This window comes from Blennius ocellaris (assembly GCF_963422515.1).
Source record: "Blennius ocellaris genome assembly, chromosome: 12".
Taxonomy (NCBI): Eukaryota; Metazoa; Chordata; class Actinopteri; order Blenniiformes; family Blenniidae; genus Blennius; species Blennius ocellaris.
The window spans coordinates 10,553,685-10,569,286 of NC_137661.1; the positions used below are offsets into that span (position 1 = coordinate 10,553,685).

Below are 15,602 nucleotides of genomic sequence, written 5' to 3' on the forward strand. Positions count from 1 at the left end.
TTAAGCAACACACATTGTTCTCTATGAACTCTACTTTGTTCTCGAGTGATTCCTGAAAAAAATTCAACGTGTGCGTACTCCATTAGTACTGCTGGTTGCACATGTTGGAGTAATTACTGAGCACCTTTTATATCCACGGTTTGCATGTGCATTTATAAATCAAGAGTATAAATGCATTTGCGTGCCTTACCTGAGATACATGTCTGAACACATGTTCACTTCCATGTATTCAGAGTGTTTATAGTTAAACGCTGTCCTCACTCACATCGTTCAATTTCCCCATGTGCTGTTTCACATGTGTTCTCTCCTTAGGGGTGATAAAGTGAGTTATGCCCCATAACTGACATTCAAGATGACAGCCACTCTTGCAGATTTTTCCCTGAATCAGCAGAAAAGACAGAAAGCAGTGCTCCAGCCTCTGCTGCTGTTACATGCTGTAACAGCTACATGCTTACAAAATAAACAGGAAGCTCACTTTAGAGGCACTTTGGGTCATTCTTGGTTTGTACAGAGACCTGTAGGAGTTATATAGGCCAACTTTATAGTTATCGTCACCCTCACTCAACATAAAAAAAAGAAAAAACCAAGGCAGCAAGCATTTGTGATAGGCGTCAAGCCTTTTGCTTTTACAAGGTCAAACAGTCTTGGTATTAGCTCATCTTTTTAAAAACAATTCGGCCTTGGAAAAACTACACCAGGTTGTCATTCAAAACTTCTGACTTGCCTCTTTTACCGCTCCCGAAACCAGTTGTCGTGTGGAAAGCTTGACTTTGTGAAGTGTGAAGAGAAGGACAATGAGACTGAAAAGCTGTACAAGACAGGTATGATGTGACCCTGCCTGGAGGATTTAACCTCCTTAAAAGCCTCCGATATCACAATTTTGGAAGCCTACTGGCTTTAATGTAGTTGAGCAAAATGTAGAAATCTACAAGGCTGGTATTAAAGCCAGACTTGCTTTCAGAACTTTTTTTCCCCACGTTTTCGCCTTTCTAGATTTCTAGAGCTTTTGTATCGTGGCCTTTATAAATCAGATTATCTGTGGTGTGATATCCAGTTCCTTGCTGTCAGAGATTAAAGTTATGAAAACAGATGGTGACTATAAATATTAATCTTGCCACTTATACATTAACTCTTCCAACTTGGAGTAAGTGGCCACAGAGCATCTGAAGATTGTAAAACATTTCCTACAACATGTCATATTGCATTGCAGTCATAGCTTTGCAGAGATGTCTGTAATAAAGAATACAGTTATTCCTGTCTTTCCGTTATGTGGCATCGTAAGAACCTCTTAAATGTTGCTGCCAAAACTTTGAATGTACTTGGTCAGAGGACTCTGAGGTGTGTGAACTTCTCATGCCTTGGAATTCCTTGGTGCTGATGCTTTGAGGAAAGACAAGCTCGCCGCACAGTAAAAGCTTGCGTGATTCCCAGCAAATTACGTCAAGCCTGAATGTCAGAGGAGGTGAAAATGAGTTTGCCATTGGCCAATTGCCCAACCCATTGTAATGTGCTGTGAGTGTTTAGGGGTAGATGACCTTTGTAGATGCATGCCCCGTATTGTAGCTTTGTACGCTCCATCAGCAAGGATTTTGACTCACTGCAAATCTTTTTAAACAGCTGTGATCGCATCCAAAAACTTTAAATCGTTATGAACACGTTTTTAACATTTTTTAATTACATTTTATTTGAACACGCTAACAATCTCCACACACTTTACATGGTCCGTTTCAGCATGCAGGCATGCTACCATGTAAGATGCTCAGACGTCACTGGAGGCATCTTGGGGTTTTGTGTTTGGTCTAGTCACACTTGGGCACATGGAAATGACGTAAACAACCAAGCTTCAGACCAGGAGGCGTCCCCGTCCACCAACTCATCCACGGCCACACATACTCATCCATACACCATGTAAAAGTCCAATTATGTTTTATTACAAAATAAATTAGTAACCTCGCTGGCTTGAAATGTTAGATTAGTCAAGCCAATAAAAATGACTGATCTATTTACATATTTGTGTCATTTAAATAATATAAATCAAAATTTTGATTAAAACATTCAATATAGTGCTGGATTAATGGATGGACATTTTAAAGTGAAATACTTAAATTTGACTGAATGGTGCCTATGATACACCTATTAACATCGTTACCATCAAATTGCGTTCAGCTGCTTTTGTAGCTGTGTCATTTTCATCTGTAAATCACAGATTTACAGATGAAAATTTTTATCCAACCCAACTGCACTTTAATTCTGTCTCACAGATTAAACTCAGTCCAGAAAGCCACAGCTTCTCCTTTATCTGGCAATCACACGCAAACACAATGTAACTTCTATGCTGGCCTAAAATAATCGAGCCATGATGTGTATTATTAATGGGTTTAAGGTCTTGTTTGCTTGTAAATTGTTCCAAGGCATTGCTCCTTCTTATCTCTGACCTGATGCAACCTCATGTCCCTTTGAAGCTTGGCTGACCAGCACCTTGTGGTCATTTATCTCACTGAAAAAAAAAGGAGTGATTGTGCTTTGCTCGTTGCACCCTCTGAACTGTGGAATAAACTGCCTCTGCACATACTTGATAAATACACCACCTAGATAGAGTATTTTACTGCTTCAGCAGTCTTAGTTGCATGCATCTATTCAAATACACAGTCTCACGTCAACATTAGTGTAGGCGTTGCCTGCAATGCGTTTTCACACCACTGGAAGAAAATATGGATATTGATCAGAAATAGACATTTGAGTTCCATGGAAATATCAGTCTTCTTCTAGAGACCCAAATTTCAACAGAGTGCTTCTGACCATCATAATGTGAGAGGACTAGAGCTACTACATTCATACAAAGAGCAACCTAAATGTCTTTGAATTCAGTTTATTGACTCAAATACATGCAGTCTTTATTTCATATCAATTCATTCAGTTTTACAATTTGAAATAACAATGGTTATGTTGGTTAATTGACCTTCTTCTTTGCATCATTATCCTTCAAAATTATCTTGTAAAAATGGGGACAGGTGCAACTTGTGGCCCTTGTCTGGTTTAGTGTTTAAGCTAAGGACACTTGGACAGACAGATATGGGTTTGATCTTCTCAGTTGCTTCAAGCATCTCACATTTGCTCAACCCCATCTCCTTTAGAAATGTTGGTACATTTCACACATGTAAATGTGTGAAATGTGTTGTCTCTCAGTTTTGCTACATTGCTGCTTCTGTCATACCTTTACGACTTTGTCTTTGTGATCATGCAACTTGTTTATTTTAATCAATGACGATTATCTGAAAAAATGCCTCACACAAAAATACTTTGATTGTTTTAGTGAAATTACTGTTGAAACAAATAAAACCATGAAATAAAAATCTGGCACGATATAAATGGAAAACAAAAACTTCCCTATTGTGGAACCTATCTTTTTTTTTGATGACAACATTGTTGCTTTGTGAGCAACAGGCTCACAAAGCAACAACTAGGGCAGCAACAATTAGGGCACTGTTACACTAATTTTTCTTTCATAATAAGCCTTAGAATGTGGCTTATCATCCGCCATCCTTATAGAATAGAATAGAATAGAATAGAATAGAATAGAATAGAATATTGGAGTGTACATTGTGTTATATGATGTTTTCTTTAAAACAATAAATATGGTACAATTCTTTAATCACTATCCAGACCTCTCAGGAATCACTTCTACAGTATTGCTCTCTCTTCTGAACTTCTGGAGTTTTAATGGGGGCCCTTGGGCAAGGCACTTACGTAACCCCCATAAATGTGTGGTCAGCTATTGACACAGCAGCGTTAGCAACCTTTTGACTGTATTTGGATGCATAAATGCTTCTTCACATTTTTAATCACACTTTAAAAAGAAAAGTAATTGCAAACTGTAAATGTCAGACATCATTAGAGTTAGATGATGTAGTGATTTCATCTCATATTATCAAGAGGTCATCAATATTAGCTGGCGTTTTCCACACCACTGGTGCAAACAGGGTGGCTGTGGTTTGGGGCACCACAACAAAACTGCCTAATGAATACTTACAACAGCCATGGGAACTTCTCCCACAAGAAAAGAGATGTCAACTTTTCCATCTTTGAAAAGTTTGGCTGCACATCCATGTTCCGTTTAGAGCTGCCAGACACATTTCCATGTTAGTTTTAAAAGCTTTCACATTGCCACAAATGTTCCTACGCTCCACCTCAAAGCAGCGATGCCAAAATGTGGGGTCATTTGGAAAAAGATTTCTTACCTCCTTGTACATTATTGTAGGAATTAAATTAGCTGTGGAGTCCTTTTCAAGAGGAAATACCAGGTGATGGCAGCTGCAAATAGAGATTAGCAAAACCTGTCAAGTTTTTTGCAGCATAAAAGAGACGTGAATAATGACAGGTAAACACTTAGCTAAAAATTAGCGGAAAGTTCTCCATGGCTGAGATGTTGTACCACTGCACTCAAGAGCGTCATTTCTCACTGGGACCCTGGCCTCAAGGCAGAACTAAAGACGGTTATAAAACTGTTCAAACTGTATCCTTTTTCAAAAGTCAGGGATCCTTTGTAATTGCCCTCTGTGCAACAAGGGAACCCTTGTTTTCCAATGTGCTGTCCTGCGCAGAATGTGTGCGTGTGTCTTTTTGCAGGTCCTCATCAGTCTCATTCCTCAGCACAGCTGCAGTGGCTAAAGTCGCAAAATCTCACATGAGAAGGGGCTCAGCAGCTCATTAACGGATAGCACAAAGTAAGCCAAAAAACAGCAGTAACCAGGCTTGGCAGAGGCAGACAGAGCACGGCCATGTTATCGCTGTGAGCCATGCTTTAATGCTTCAATAGAAAATGGTCCCACTTTGGTAAAATCATGTGTGGACACTGACACAGAGGCCTTATCTTCTGTAACAGCACGGCACATTAAGGCCCATAGTCTGTAACCCCCTTGGGTTGAAGGGTGCCAGAGATCACAGAAGGCCTTGGGGCATTGCCTACTCAGAAACCATGATAAGACATTTTTTAAATGTGGAACCAATAGAAACAATCAACTGCATTTTTAGAAGGTATTTGTTTTTGTAATTTTACATGAGTGCCATGAACATTTGAGTTTGATTTGGCAAAAAAACAGATCAGAGAAGGGGCATGCAGTTAATTATGGGCAAAGGCAGTGTACATCTGGACAGGTTTTCAGTTTCAGTCCATTACGGGGCAAACACACACACACACTCACTCTCATTTACACCTATGGGCAATGTATCATCACCATTTCACCTCAACTGCATGCTTTTGGACTTTGGGAGGAAACCCAAAGTGAGAACATGCATACTCCACAGAAAGGTCCAGGGAGTATTTGAACCCATGGCCTTGTCAGTGTGAGGCGAGACTGCTAACCACTGCCCCAACAAGCGGTCCCAGCTATCTTACCTAATTTTAGAGCAGTTTTGATACATGCAGTCACACTAGTATGAACAGTGACAGAGAGAGACACACACACACACACACACACACACACACACACACACACACACACACACACACACACACACACACACACACACACACACATAGACCCCAACCCCCTTCTCTTGTGGGGTGGCTTCGCTGCACACCCAAGAACTGTGTGACCCCTCAGTAGAATATTTGAGGATGAAAATGGGAGTTGGTTCCAGCCGTTTATTTGAACTCTTTGTGGACAGAATTTTTCCCATCCAGGGATTATAGTTTGTTTAGATGCTGTGTACATTGGCAGCATTGCATTTTGCACAGATGAAAATCTCTCATGCTGCCATGCTCACGGAAAATATTCACTGTATATTTTAATTCGTGTTGAGTGTTTACAGTGATCTCAGTTGTTCTATAAATGCTTGTTTTTTTTTCTCCCATCACCTCAGCTATGCCCAGGAGGTTGAAACATTTTGTATACATAACTTTATCTATCCTAAACTAACTTGATTATGAAGGGTTTATTTGTTCCTATCGTTTAGGTTTTTTTTCTTTCTAAAGTGTGATTGTAATTCTAACCCTCTTATTGTTATATCATTGATATGTATCTAAACATTCTGTTCTTCTCTCTGTCAGTTAAATCTATCTATTTTCCTTTTATTTTCCTGACATTGTGACATTTGGTCTTGGCATCAGTAAGCATGTGCCAACATTAATATTTGACTGAAGAGCCGAGGTCAGGAAATAGGAATGCTTTTAGTTTTTCATTCGCTGCAGACTTGATCCTTGTGGCCCCATTAATCACAATCTTTTTTTGTGTTATTCTTTGCAGAAATTGGACCTGTAACAATCACAACAGACCCAAAGAAGTTCCAATATGAACTGAGGGAGCTGTACGTTCAGGTGGGTTCCCAAATCACATTCAACAAACTCAAAGGGAAGAGCAGAAAATGGCCTGGATGCTCAGGTCATCTGGCCTTGATAAAAGCAGCAGCCTGTGGTCATACCAAGCATCTGGGTAGAAACATTTGTGAGCTGATTAAGAAGTTTTATCAGTCATTCTACTTTGGATGATGAAAGAAGTCATGAAGGAACCTGTATTTTCTTTACTTTTACAAGACACTGACTGTTAATGTCCCCTTTATTTCCTTCATCTAATAAGTAGGGTGGCTTGTCATTACCAGCTTCAGTCTCATGCCGGCTTTGATGCATAATGTGCTCCTTCCTCTACTATTACAAACAAATGTATGAAACAAAAACATACTATGGCTGCACAGCTAAACAGGAAATTGCCAAGTCCATTCTTTTCAATAAGTACTTGGATAAAGAAGGGAAGTTGAGTAGGAATTTGTTCATGTGTGAGTAGAAATCCTTCAGAATTGCATGTATATGAAAGTCTGGGAAAAAATCTATCATTCAAGGGTATTTCAAAGACTTTGGCAAGTGTTTGGACATCATTGGGTAGTTCGAATGTTAATCTGGTGTGAGAACATGCTGTGTGTAGCATGGAAAAGATCCAGTTTCCTCTCACTTGCTGTTTCATTCCTGAGTTCATTTTTCCTCCCCTCACCTCTTCACCTGCTTTGCTTCTGACAAGGTTTTGGCCAAAGACCATGGAAAAGATACTCTCTCTAACAACCTTTTTATAGAAAGAATGAAAAAAAAAATCTGCTGTTCAAACAATTGTGGTAAGAACTGAAGGCAGAAAAGCTTAGAAAACAGTTGAGAATTAACACAAAGTTTAAGTATTATCAGGCTCGGATCAGTAAGGAAATCCTGCACTCAACCACCCACCTCCCCTACCTAACATGGGACACTCACCTCCAGATGTTGGTCTCGAGGGCGATAGCCTCAAGACAGACAGGAATGTGTCTGTTTTCAAGCTGTGCAACAAGTTTGTATTTGACCCAATGAGACAGGGACGAGACAAATGGACAAGAAAGACGGATTAACTCTCATACATGCTTTCATGCATTTTTTTAGGGCCATGCTCAGCATTTGTCACTGCGGTAGGAAATGTAGTCCATATTCATCCTGTTGTGTTTTGTTGTCTGGCAGGATGTCTCTAGAAGTCACACTTTAATTAAATGCTGACAGTTTGCTGGATGCATTTTCAACTTTGGATATTAAATCTTTTTAAAGACATAATCTTGGTGCTGGTTTTTATTTACTTTGGAAAGTCTGGCGTTGAGGATGTTCGTGAGAGTTCAAGCATCTAAGTGGAATTTCATTTAGATTTTTAAACAAGAAGAATATTAAACCATTTCAGAGTTTTGCAATTATTACAGTGTTTTTGACCACATAATGCAGTAAGCTATATATTCTCTATCAGAGGGAGAATATATCTGGTTTTATTCCTTGCTTGCGCCAGAAGCACCATGAAATAAATACAGTTTCTCTTCCTGCTGTGTCTCCCCTGATAGTCTCAGTGCATCCACTACATTTTCAAAATACTACAAAAGGAACTACAATGACCAATGATATAATGTGCATTGACAGATTATCTTACTTACTTTCCACTTCCTCAGGGAGGCGGGGACTGTCCTGAGATGAGCATTGGTGCGATCAAGATTGCCCTGGAGATTTCCTTGCCCGGGTCGTTTATTTATGTCTTTACAGATGCTCGGTCCAAAGATTACAAGCTCACTCATGAGGTCCTACAGCTTATTCAACAAAAACAGTCACAGGTTTGTGGATCAGCTATCTACAAGTTACATGTATTTCCCAAGTTAAGGATTTAAGAGATTTTGATTTGTCTGTGCAGGTGGTGTTTGTGCTGACAGGAGACTGTGACGACAGGACTCACATTGGTTACAAGGTGTATGAGGAGATTGCTTCTACAAGCTCCGGGCAGGTTTTCCATCTTGACAAGAAACAGGTCAATGAGGTAGGAACAATATGAAACATACATCTTGGACTGCATTTCTGTTTTGTTGGATTGTTTGTAAGTACACATCTTGAAGTTTTACTAACCAAAACAAAACATTTAAACTTGGCCTGGATATTCCTTCTGAATTGTTTAAATAAAATGGCAGCAGGAGTTTTAACTGCCTCTCATGTCTTTTGCTTTACCCATGTTGACATCTGGACTCCGGATCGAACGTGCAGGAAACATTTAATTGATTGATGTCCATTGTAGCCCTTTTTAACATTTCCAAGTATTGTAAATCACTGGTCCTGGACAGGGGGATGAGTCTAAGGCATTGCTGTTTTATTACCATTAGATATTAAAGGAATGCAGTCAAAAGTGTAACTACAACTAATATTTTGACCTTTTCCTTGCTGTTTGACATACTCAGCTTGAAAGTACCATGGACCTTCCAAGTACTGTTTAAACATTTTTAAACCTCAACAACCTCATTAGCTTAAGAGTAAAATTCTGTGTTAAAAAAAACCCCCAAAAAACATTTTTGACACAGTCACTCTATATCATAATGCATTGTCATGAACTCCATTTGTCTTCATACGAGATGAGGATCTGGGTTGGTAGCAGCTGGATTCTCTTCAGTAACATGGGGAGAAAGGGGGGTCAGGACACAGGAGGGAGGTTAGAAACTTCCTCATAAAAGCTTTCACATGTTCAAGGAATGACGTATGAAACTGGCGAGATTGGCCTGTCTGTCTCTGCACCTCAAGTTGTGTACTGTTGTAAATAAACTTTAATTAAGAATACTATCTGTCAGCTTCTATTACATTATCGTTGCAGAATGCATGGCACACATTGTAAATCACGTGCATTTCTTTCACATGTCCTTCCCATCTCTATAGGTCCTTAAATGGGTGGAGGAAACAGTCCAGTCCTCAAAGGTCCACCTGCTATCCACTGATCACTTCAGCGGGGTCAGCAACACTTGGCAGATGCCCTTTGACCCCAGCCTGAAGGAAGTGACTGTGGCCCTCAGCGGCCCAGCACCCAACATCGAGATTAAAAACCCTCAGGGTATGATGATTGTAACCAGATATCAACTGTGATGTCAGAGAGATTAATTAAAATGTCTAATTCTTCCATGTCTGCCTGTGTACCTCATGCAGGCTTGGCCACACGTGTACTCTAGATATGCATGCTTAAACAAGACATTTTGTGAAAACTCCTTGTTGGAATTTAACCTATTTTGTGGGACGTAATATGAAAGATTTAATGCTGGCAAATTGTATGCGCTTGCTGTTAAAGAATTTCCTTGAACAAATACACATCACAGTTAACACCATAGGTTTGGTTCAACCAGTTTAAAAAAAAATTTAATCACATAATTATCACAACATGGTAATACTCCCAGCTCAATAAAACAGCAATAAAAAAAACTATACTATTGTAAAGTTTAGGTTTTTGTGTCAGTTTGTGGAAATGCATTTTTTTAAACACAGAAGGATGATTCAATGAACACAAGTAGGACAACAAAAGTACAATAATCACTTGACCTCAAAACAAGTTTGAGGCAAACTGAGAATGTTAACATACCCTTTATTTTCTCTATCATCGCCCAGATTCCGACAACATCTGGCATCCATATATTGAGCACATGCTGGCTCACTTACAATATCTTGGCTACTATCTAAAACACATCTTGCATCTTTTGGCTCCCCCGTTAAGTTGTTAGTGCTATTGTCTATGTACGTTTCAGCCATCCAGAAAGAAGTGCTAGCAGATAATATGCATCAGTTAAATTGAGTGTTTCTGTCGGTCCTCTAGGAAAGCTTGTGGAGATGAGTGATGGCCTGACTGAGCTCTTGCACATTCCCAACTCTGCCAAAGTTGTCAACATCAAGGACCCACAGCCTGGGATGTGGTCTATCAAGGTAAACAGTTCATTCTTCAGCTGGAAACGTGTGCAAAATTACAGGCTTCGAACAATTCCCAGAGCCGAGCTGTCTTTTAAAAAGACTTACTGCAGATAGTTCAGTAGTATAACCTTGGAATGAGGTCACTCCTCACACCCCAGCAGGCAGCTGTGTCCTTGAGGAAAACTCTTCCTCTGAATTACGGCAGTAATTAACAGCATTTGAAGATACTATGATGTACATTCAACTTAACATGCATATTATCCAGCCAAGGCAAAAACATTGTGAAGAAAGACACATTTGAGCTTTGAGATCGTTTTAAAGACAGCCCTGGTGTTTAGGAAGATATGTTCAAGGCGACTGCTGTCAACATGACCTGCTTCACTTTTGTTTTGTTTCCCTCCCACAGTAGTTTAAACTGTTGCACCCCACCGATATTTTAATGCGACAAAGGTCACACATTTTGACTGCCCATACGGTCAGAGACAGATGTTGGGGAATAAAGAACATTTTTACCTGAGTGATTTGTTGACGGGACGTTGAAGGCCCCTCTATTTTCTTAGTGGGACACATTTTCACCTCTTTCATTTGGCGTTGTATGCTACCATCCAGTAATCTTCTGTGGGAAATAATATATTATACATTTTCTAATAGCATTGTGGTCTTTGTTGCATCTTGTTTTTAGTCTAGTTTTGTATTGGTTTTTGCCATTGAATTCATGTAAAGTCGTCACACATTATAGCTGTTGCTCTGTCTTCTGACTCCAGTAGGCATTAATAACATGAAGAGAAACATTCAAAGTATTTTCCATGTGTTTGTGCAGTCCAGTATGTGCTGTAACATCAGTTTTAGGGCGACTATGAATATCTGAAGATAAAGTCAAATCCTTCCCAAATATCTGTATTTGACCTTCAGGTAAATCTCATGCTGTGGTCTGTCACGGTGTGAATAGGTTTTGTTTTTTCCTTCCCTCAAATACGTTTTGTCAGGATTGAATGTGATAGACCAAAGTGAAGGATTCAGAGATGTTCAACAAGTTCATCCCAGATTGTGGGTGGATGGGAAAGATTACATAGATGATTCAAAACTTATGGAACAGGAATGAAAGGGCAAGACAAGTATCAAAACCAGTTTGAGAACAAGACTTCCTGACAAGACATCAAGGTTCAAAAAAGTACACACAGGGCACGGAGTTTATACTCGCAAGGAGTCGCAGGTGACAATAATCAAAGAACGATATCATCAGCAAATAAAACCATGTGGTTGGTGAAGAGAACAGGACTTCTTAAACCAAAACACAACGAGGCAAATTAATATTCACAGAAACATGAAATACCTGGTTTAGACCAAATCATTCAACAATGACAAAACCAGTAGAAGTGCCGGTTATTTGTTTACTACCTATATGCCAAAGGTTAAAAAATGATCTCTGAAATGCAGCATCAGTTAAGGAGCTACATTTTTTATTGTGGATTTTTCACTGTACAGCACAGTTTCTTATCAAGATGGTTTGATTTGAAAAAGGCAAGGCAAAGCAAGTTTGTAAGAAAAGCACATTTTAGCAACGGTGCGATTCGACCTGGCAAGAACAAAAGGAACGAAAAACAAAGAAAGATGGAAAAAAAGCATTCATTAAACATGAAGCAAAAAACGACAACATGGAAACAATTTCAAACTCCATTGATAATGCAATGCGAAATATATGCTTGTTTCACTGAGAACAGCAAACAGAAAGGCCTTCTTGTTTCCAGAGAATCAAAGATGCAGCAATTTATTCCAAATATCTGGTGCATAAAAAAAGCAGCTTTTGCATGCTTGGTTCTGACTGTGGGAACAAAAACAGGTTCGATCCAGATGACCTGCAAGGCTCACGACATAACAGAAGATCACAGATTTAATTGTTGTCTTATCTATTCTGAACTTTGTTGACCAACAGGAATATTTTGTTGGATTTTATTTAATATCAGTTAATCATTTAATGATTCATTCATTCATTCCATAACACAGGTTCTTTTCATGTTACTAAATCACAGTCATCAGTTAAAGTGGCTCTATAGCTCTTTTGTCTGTGACAAATAAACCGACTCACAAACAAATGAGCAATTCTTAGTTTTTAATCTTATTAAAGTACTCAGTTACTAACTTGTTACTGCCAAAAGTAGTATATTGAATTTATTGCCAATGATGCATATTATAATAGTTTAATTCGAGTGGCTCTTCTCAGATCTCTGTCAATACTTCATACACAGTTCTCACAGAAGTGATGGTGGGTTTTAAACAGACACAAAATAAGTGAAACATTACATCGTTATTATCGTCATCCGGCTTAATTTGTACAGTGTGTTGGTCTGTTTCTTCTCCCTCTCAGTCCATTTGCTTCAGCCATTTTCTCTGACTTCTCTCTTCTCTGCTCAGTTGGTTTTGTTTGCTTGGTTTTGTTGTAGATTCTGCCAGTGGTGCCGCCAGGATTCAATTTCATAGTACGCACAGACCCCCCACCCGGGTACAGAATCACATATGAAAACAGCCCAGCAAAACATTATGTTGTCAGCGCACCAGGCCGAGACAAAAACAAACGCCCCTTTAAAATATCTATTTTTTTTTGTTTTTTTTAACACATTCAAAAAAATTGCACGCACAGTGCGTACAGGATTCCTTCTGGCTGGCGGCGCCACTGGATTCTGCCATTTCCAGCCTCAGTTCTCTAAGCCACTCTTTCCATGTTTACTATCTCTTCCTCATCTGCAGCCGTGTTTCCCAGGACATCCAAAGAAATGTGGATAAATACTTGAGAGGGATTTAGCTGTTCTGCCATGCTGGGTTTCAGTAACACTAATGGCCCTTGACATCCCAGTGTAAGGCCCTGGCCATAGATTGTGTGTGAAAAGGAATTTGATCCTTTTTAATCTGCCTTTAATTGGATATTGTGTTGATGTGTAAGTTCACCTCATTATCACTCACTATTGCTTCCATTTCCCCCATTATTGTTGTGTTAACTTCATTTTGAGGCATTGCAATCCTGTGTTCTCCCCCTAAGTATCTGTGTACGGGAATACAAGATAATGTAATGCTTTATTTTGTACTGAGGAGAAGCATGTTAGTGTTTAAATATGCGCTCTACTGAGAATAATTTAGTGAGACTACTTTTATGCTACATGACCTCAGCATCAATGAGACCTTTTAAGCCTCATCCTGAATTTTACAGCCCGTGATAATCATTCAGGGTTGTTCTAAGTTGAAAAGCATCCACACAACTTAAAAGAAGAGCACTTGTGTCCGCCTTTCCTCATCACTGCCTTTGTGTCTGCATTGTTTTGTAACTCTGTTTTCTGTCGTTCTCTCTTACATGAAATAATTGAAATAATATGTTTCATTAAACAGGACACTGTTTAAGAGTCTGCTCGGGAAAGGAAATCTCAGGAGATCAGTTTGCAAAATAAATAGAAAACAGCTTTTTGGACTACATCATAAAGATTTAATTCAATTCTCCCTGCCTCGGTGTGTTTTGCTGGCTCGGTGGACTGACGTGTTGGATTTAATCAAACAGCAGAACTGAGGCGATTTATTTGTTTTCCCGCTGAATGATCAAAGAACATCTCATGACATGGAGCATTTTGAGCTATATATTGTAAAACACAATCTCTTCATTCATTGAAACAATTTAAAGAAGTGAAATCAGTGCCTCTATAGAAAGGAGGTAAAGAGTAACACTCTAATCAAAGCCACTGCGATTCTGGATACAAACCTGATAGAATATCCAAAGGGGCAAGTCGGTCTCTTTGGGTGTGTGCGAAATTGGGAAATGAGTAGCTTTAATGACAGGGATGTGACCTTTAAAGAACCTCTCCCCTAATTATGGCCTCATTTACAACCAACTATAGGCCCAGGGTAATTCTACAGTAGCCATTAGGGTGGATTTAGTGGCCACGATGGGCTTTGTGTTTTATGATGGAAGGCATTGGCATTTAAAGTCTTTCCGAATCCCCTTTGTCCTGATGTGACCTCATTGTTTGGGCAGTTGGAGTTTTAGCTCAGCATTAGGTGACCTCTCGGTTGCATCACTCTTCAGTCTCGCTTGGTTTCTGATCCACAGTGAATTTAGGTTCATGTCGGACAGAACACAACCGTCATAAATTACTGCAAACACGCCACTCTCTGTCTTTCATTTCAAGCAATTACAAATGACAGTCTCGGTTTGCGTGCCTCACTCTGCATTGTGAGTCAATGACAGTGACACCACCGAGGTGTTTTACCTAAGGGGAGGAGTTTCCACCTCTCACCAACATATACTTCATTGCAATTATGTTGTCTTTATTTCTGGAAAACTTCAAAAGACTGACACGATGACGACCGCATGAGCAATTATCTGCTCTCTGATTATAGTGGCCATGTTTGTTTAATTAAACGTACCAAATATCAGACCAAGTGGGTCGTCATTGAATTTTGAATGTTTTATAAGCTCAGGTGTAGGACAGTCGACAGCCAGCAGTGACTTACTCAAACTGGCATGTCTCTACATGTGGGGATTGTTGGCTCACTAAAGATTGTTACGAGGGAAAATCTTGTTTGTCATTTAAGCCACTCAGTGCTGCTTCAGATGCATCAACTCGACTTTATTTTAATGTCTTTGCCACCATTGCACATAGTGTTAGTTTCTATTGTATTGTATTGTATTGTATTGTATTGTATTGTATTCAATTCTATTCTATTCATTGGAGCAGTTTGATACCACGTAATATTAAATAAATAATACTGTATTTATTTAGAGGAGTTGATCATTTGCAAAGCATAAATACAGGGACTAAAATGTTTGCTTTCCTTTTTTATATTATCATCGACACACTTGAAATAATTCAAACAAGTAGAGGACTGCATGAAAGACAAACAAAAGTTAAAGAAACTCACTTGCTCGCTTATCACGTTTATTGATTTCTTGAATTAGTTCTTTTCAGAGATTTTCCAACAGCTTTCTCGCAACAGTCAGACTTTTGGAAAAACAGCTAAAAAGACTTCACTGTAGTCACATTTCATTGCATTTTACATGCGGGAAGGTCAGTGAGATTTCGTTGTCAAGCGTTTACTTTGGATTTTGCTCATGTTGTTGGGAAGACAATGATGACCAGCATCAGAGTGGCATTACTGGAGCGATGATACAGGGCATAAACATACTCAAATTAATTAATTTGTATTTATTTATTTATTTATTTGGTTGATTGATTGATTGATTTATTGATTGATCATGTCTTCATGCAGACCTCCAGTGAAGGAAGACATTCAGTCCGAATCTCCGGCCTCAGCACCATCGACTTCCGAGCTGGGTTTTCCAGGAACCCCACCATGGACTTCAAAAAGACCATGAGTCGACCAGTTCAAGGTCAGCGAGTTTCACCCGTTGGACCGACTGTAAAAG

The 15,602-nt window shown here is 39.3% G+C and overlaps 1 protein-coding gene across 2 annotated transcripts in view; it reads left to right on the forward strand.

The window, feature by feature from the left end:
• The window catches only part of hmcn1 (hemicentin 1), a 95,075-nt gene that overhangs the window by 14,048 nt on the left and 65,425 nt on the right, over positions 1–15,602 (forward strand). For both annotated transcript variants that reach the window (XM_080506134.1, XM_080506135.1), the window contains exons 2-7: positions 6,246–6,316; positions 7,942–8,100; positions 8,178–8,300; positions 9,182–9,353; positions 10,104–10,210; positions 15,446–15,566. In XM_080506134.1, coding sequence (XP_080362260.1) covers positions 6,246–6,316; positions 7,942–8,100; positions 8,178–8,300; positions 9,182–9,353; positions 10,104–10,210; positions 15,446–15,566 — 753 coding nt within the window. The remainder of the gene's footprint in view (positions 1–6,245; positions 6,317–7,941; positions 8,101–8,177; positions 8,301–9,181; positions 9,354–10,103; positions 10,211–15,445; positions 15,567–15,602) is intronic.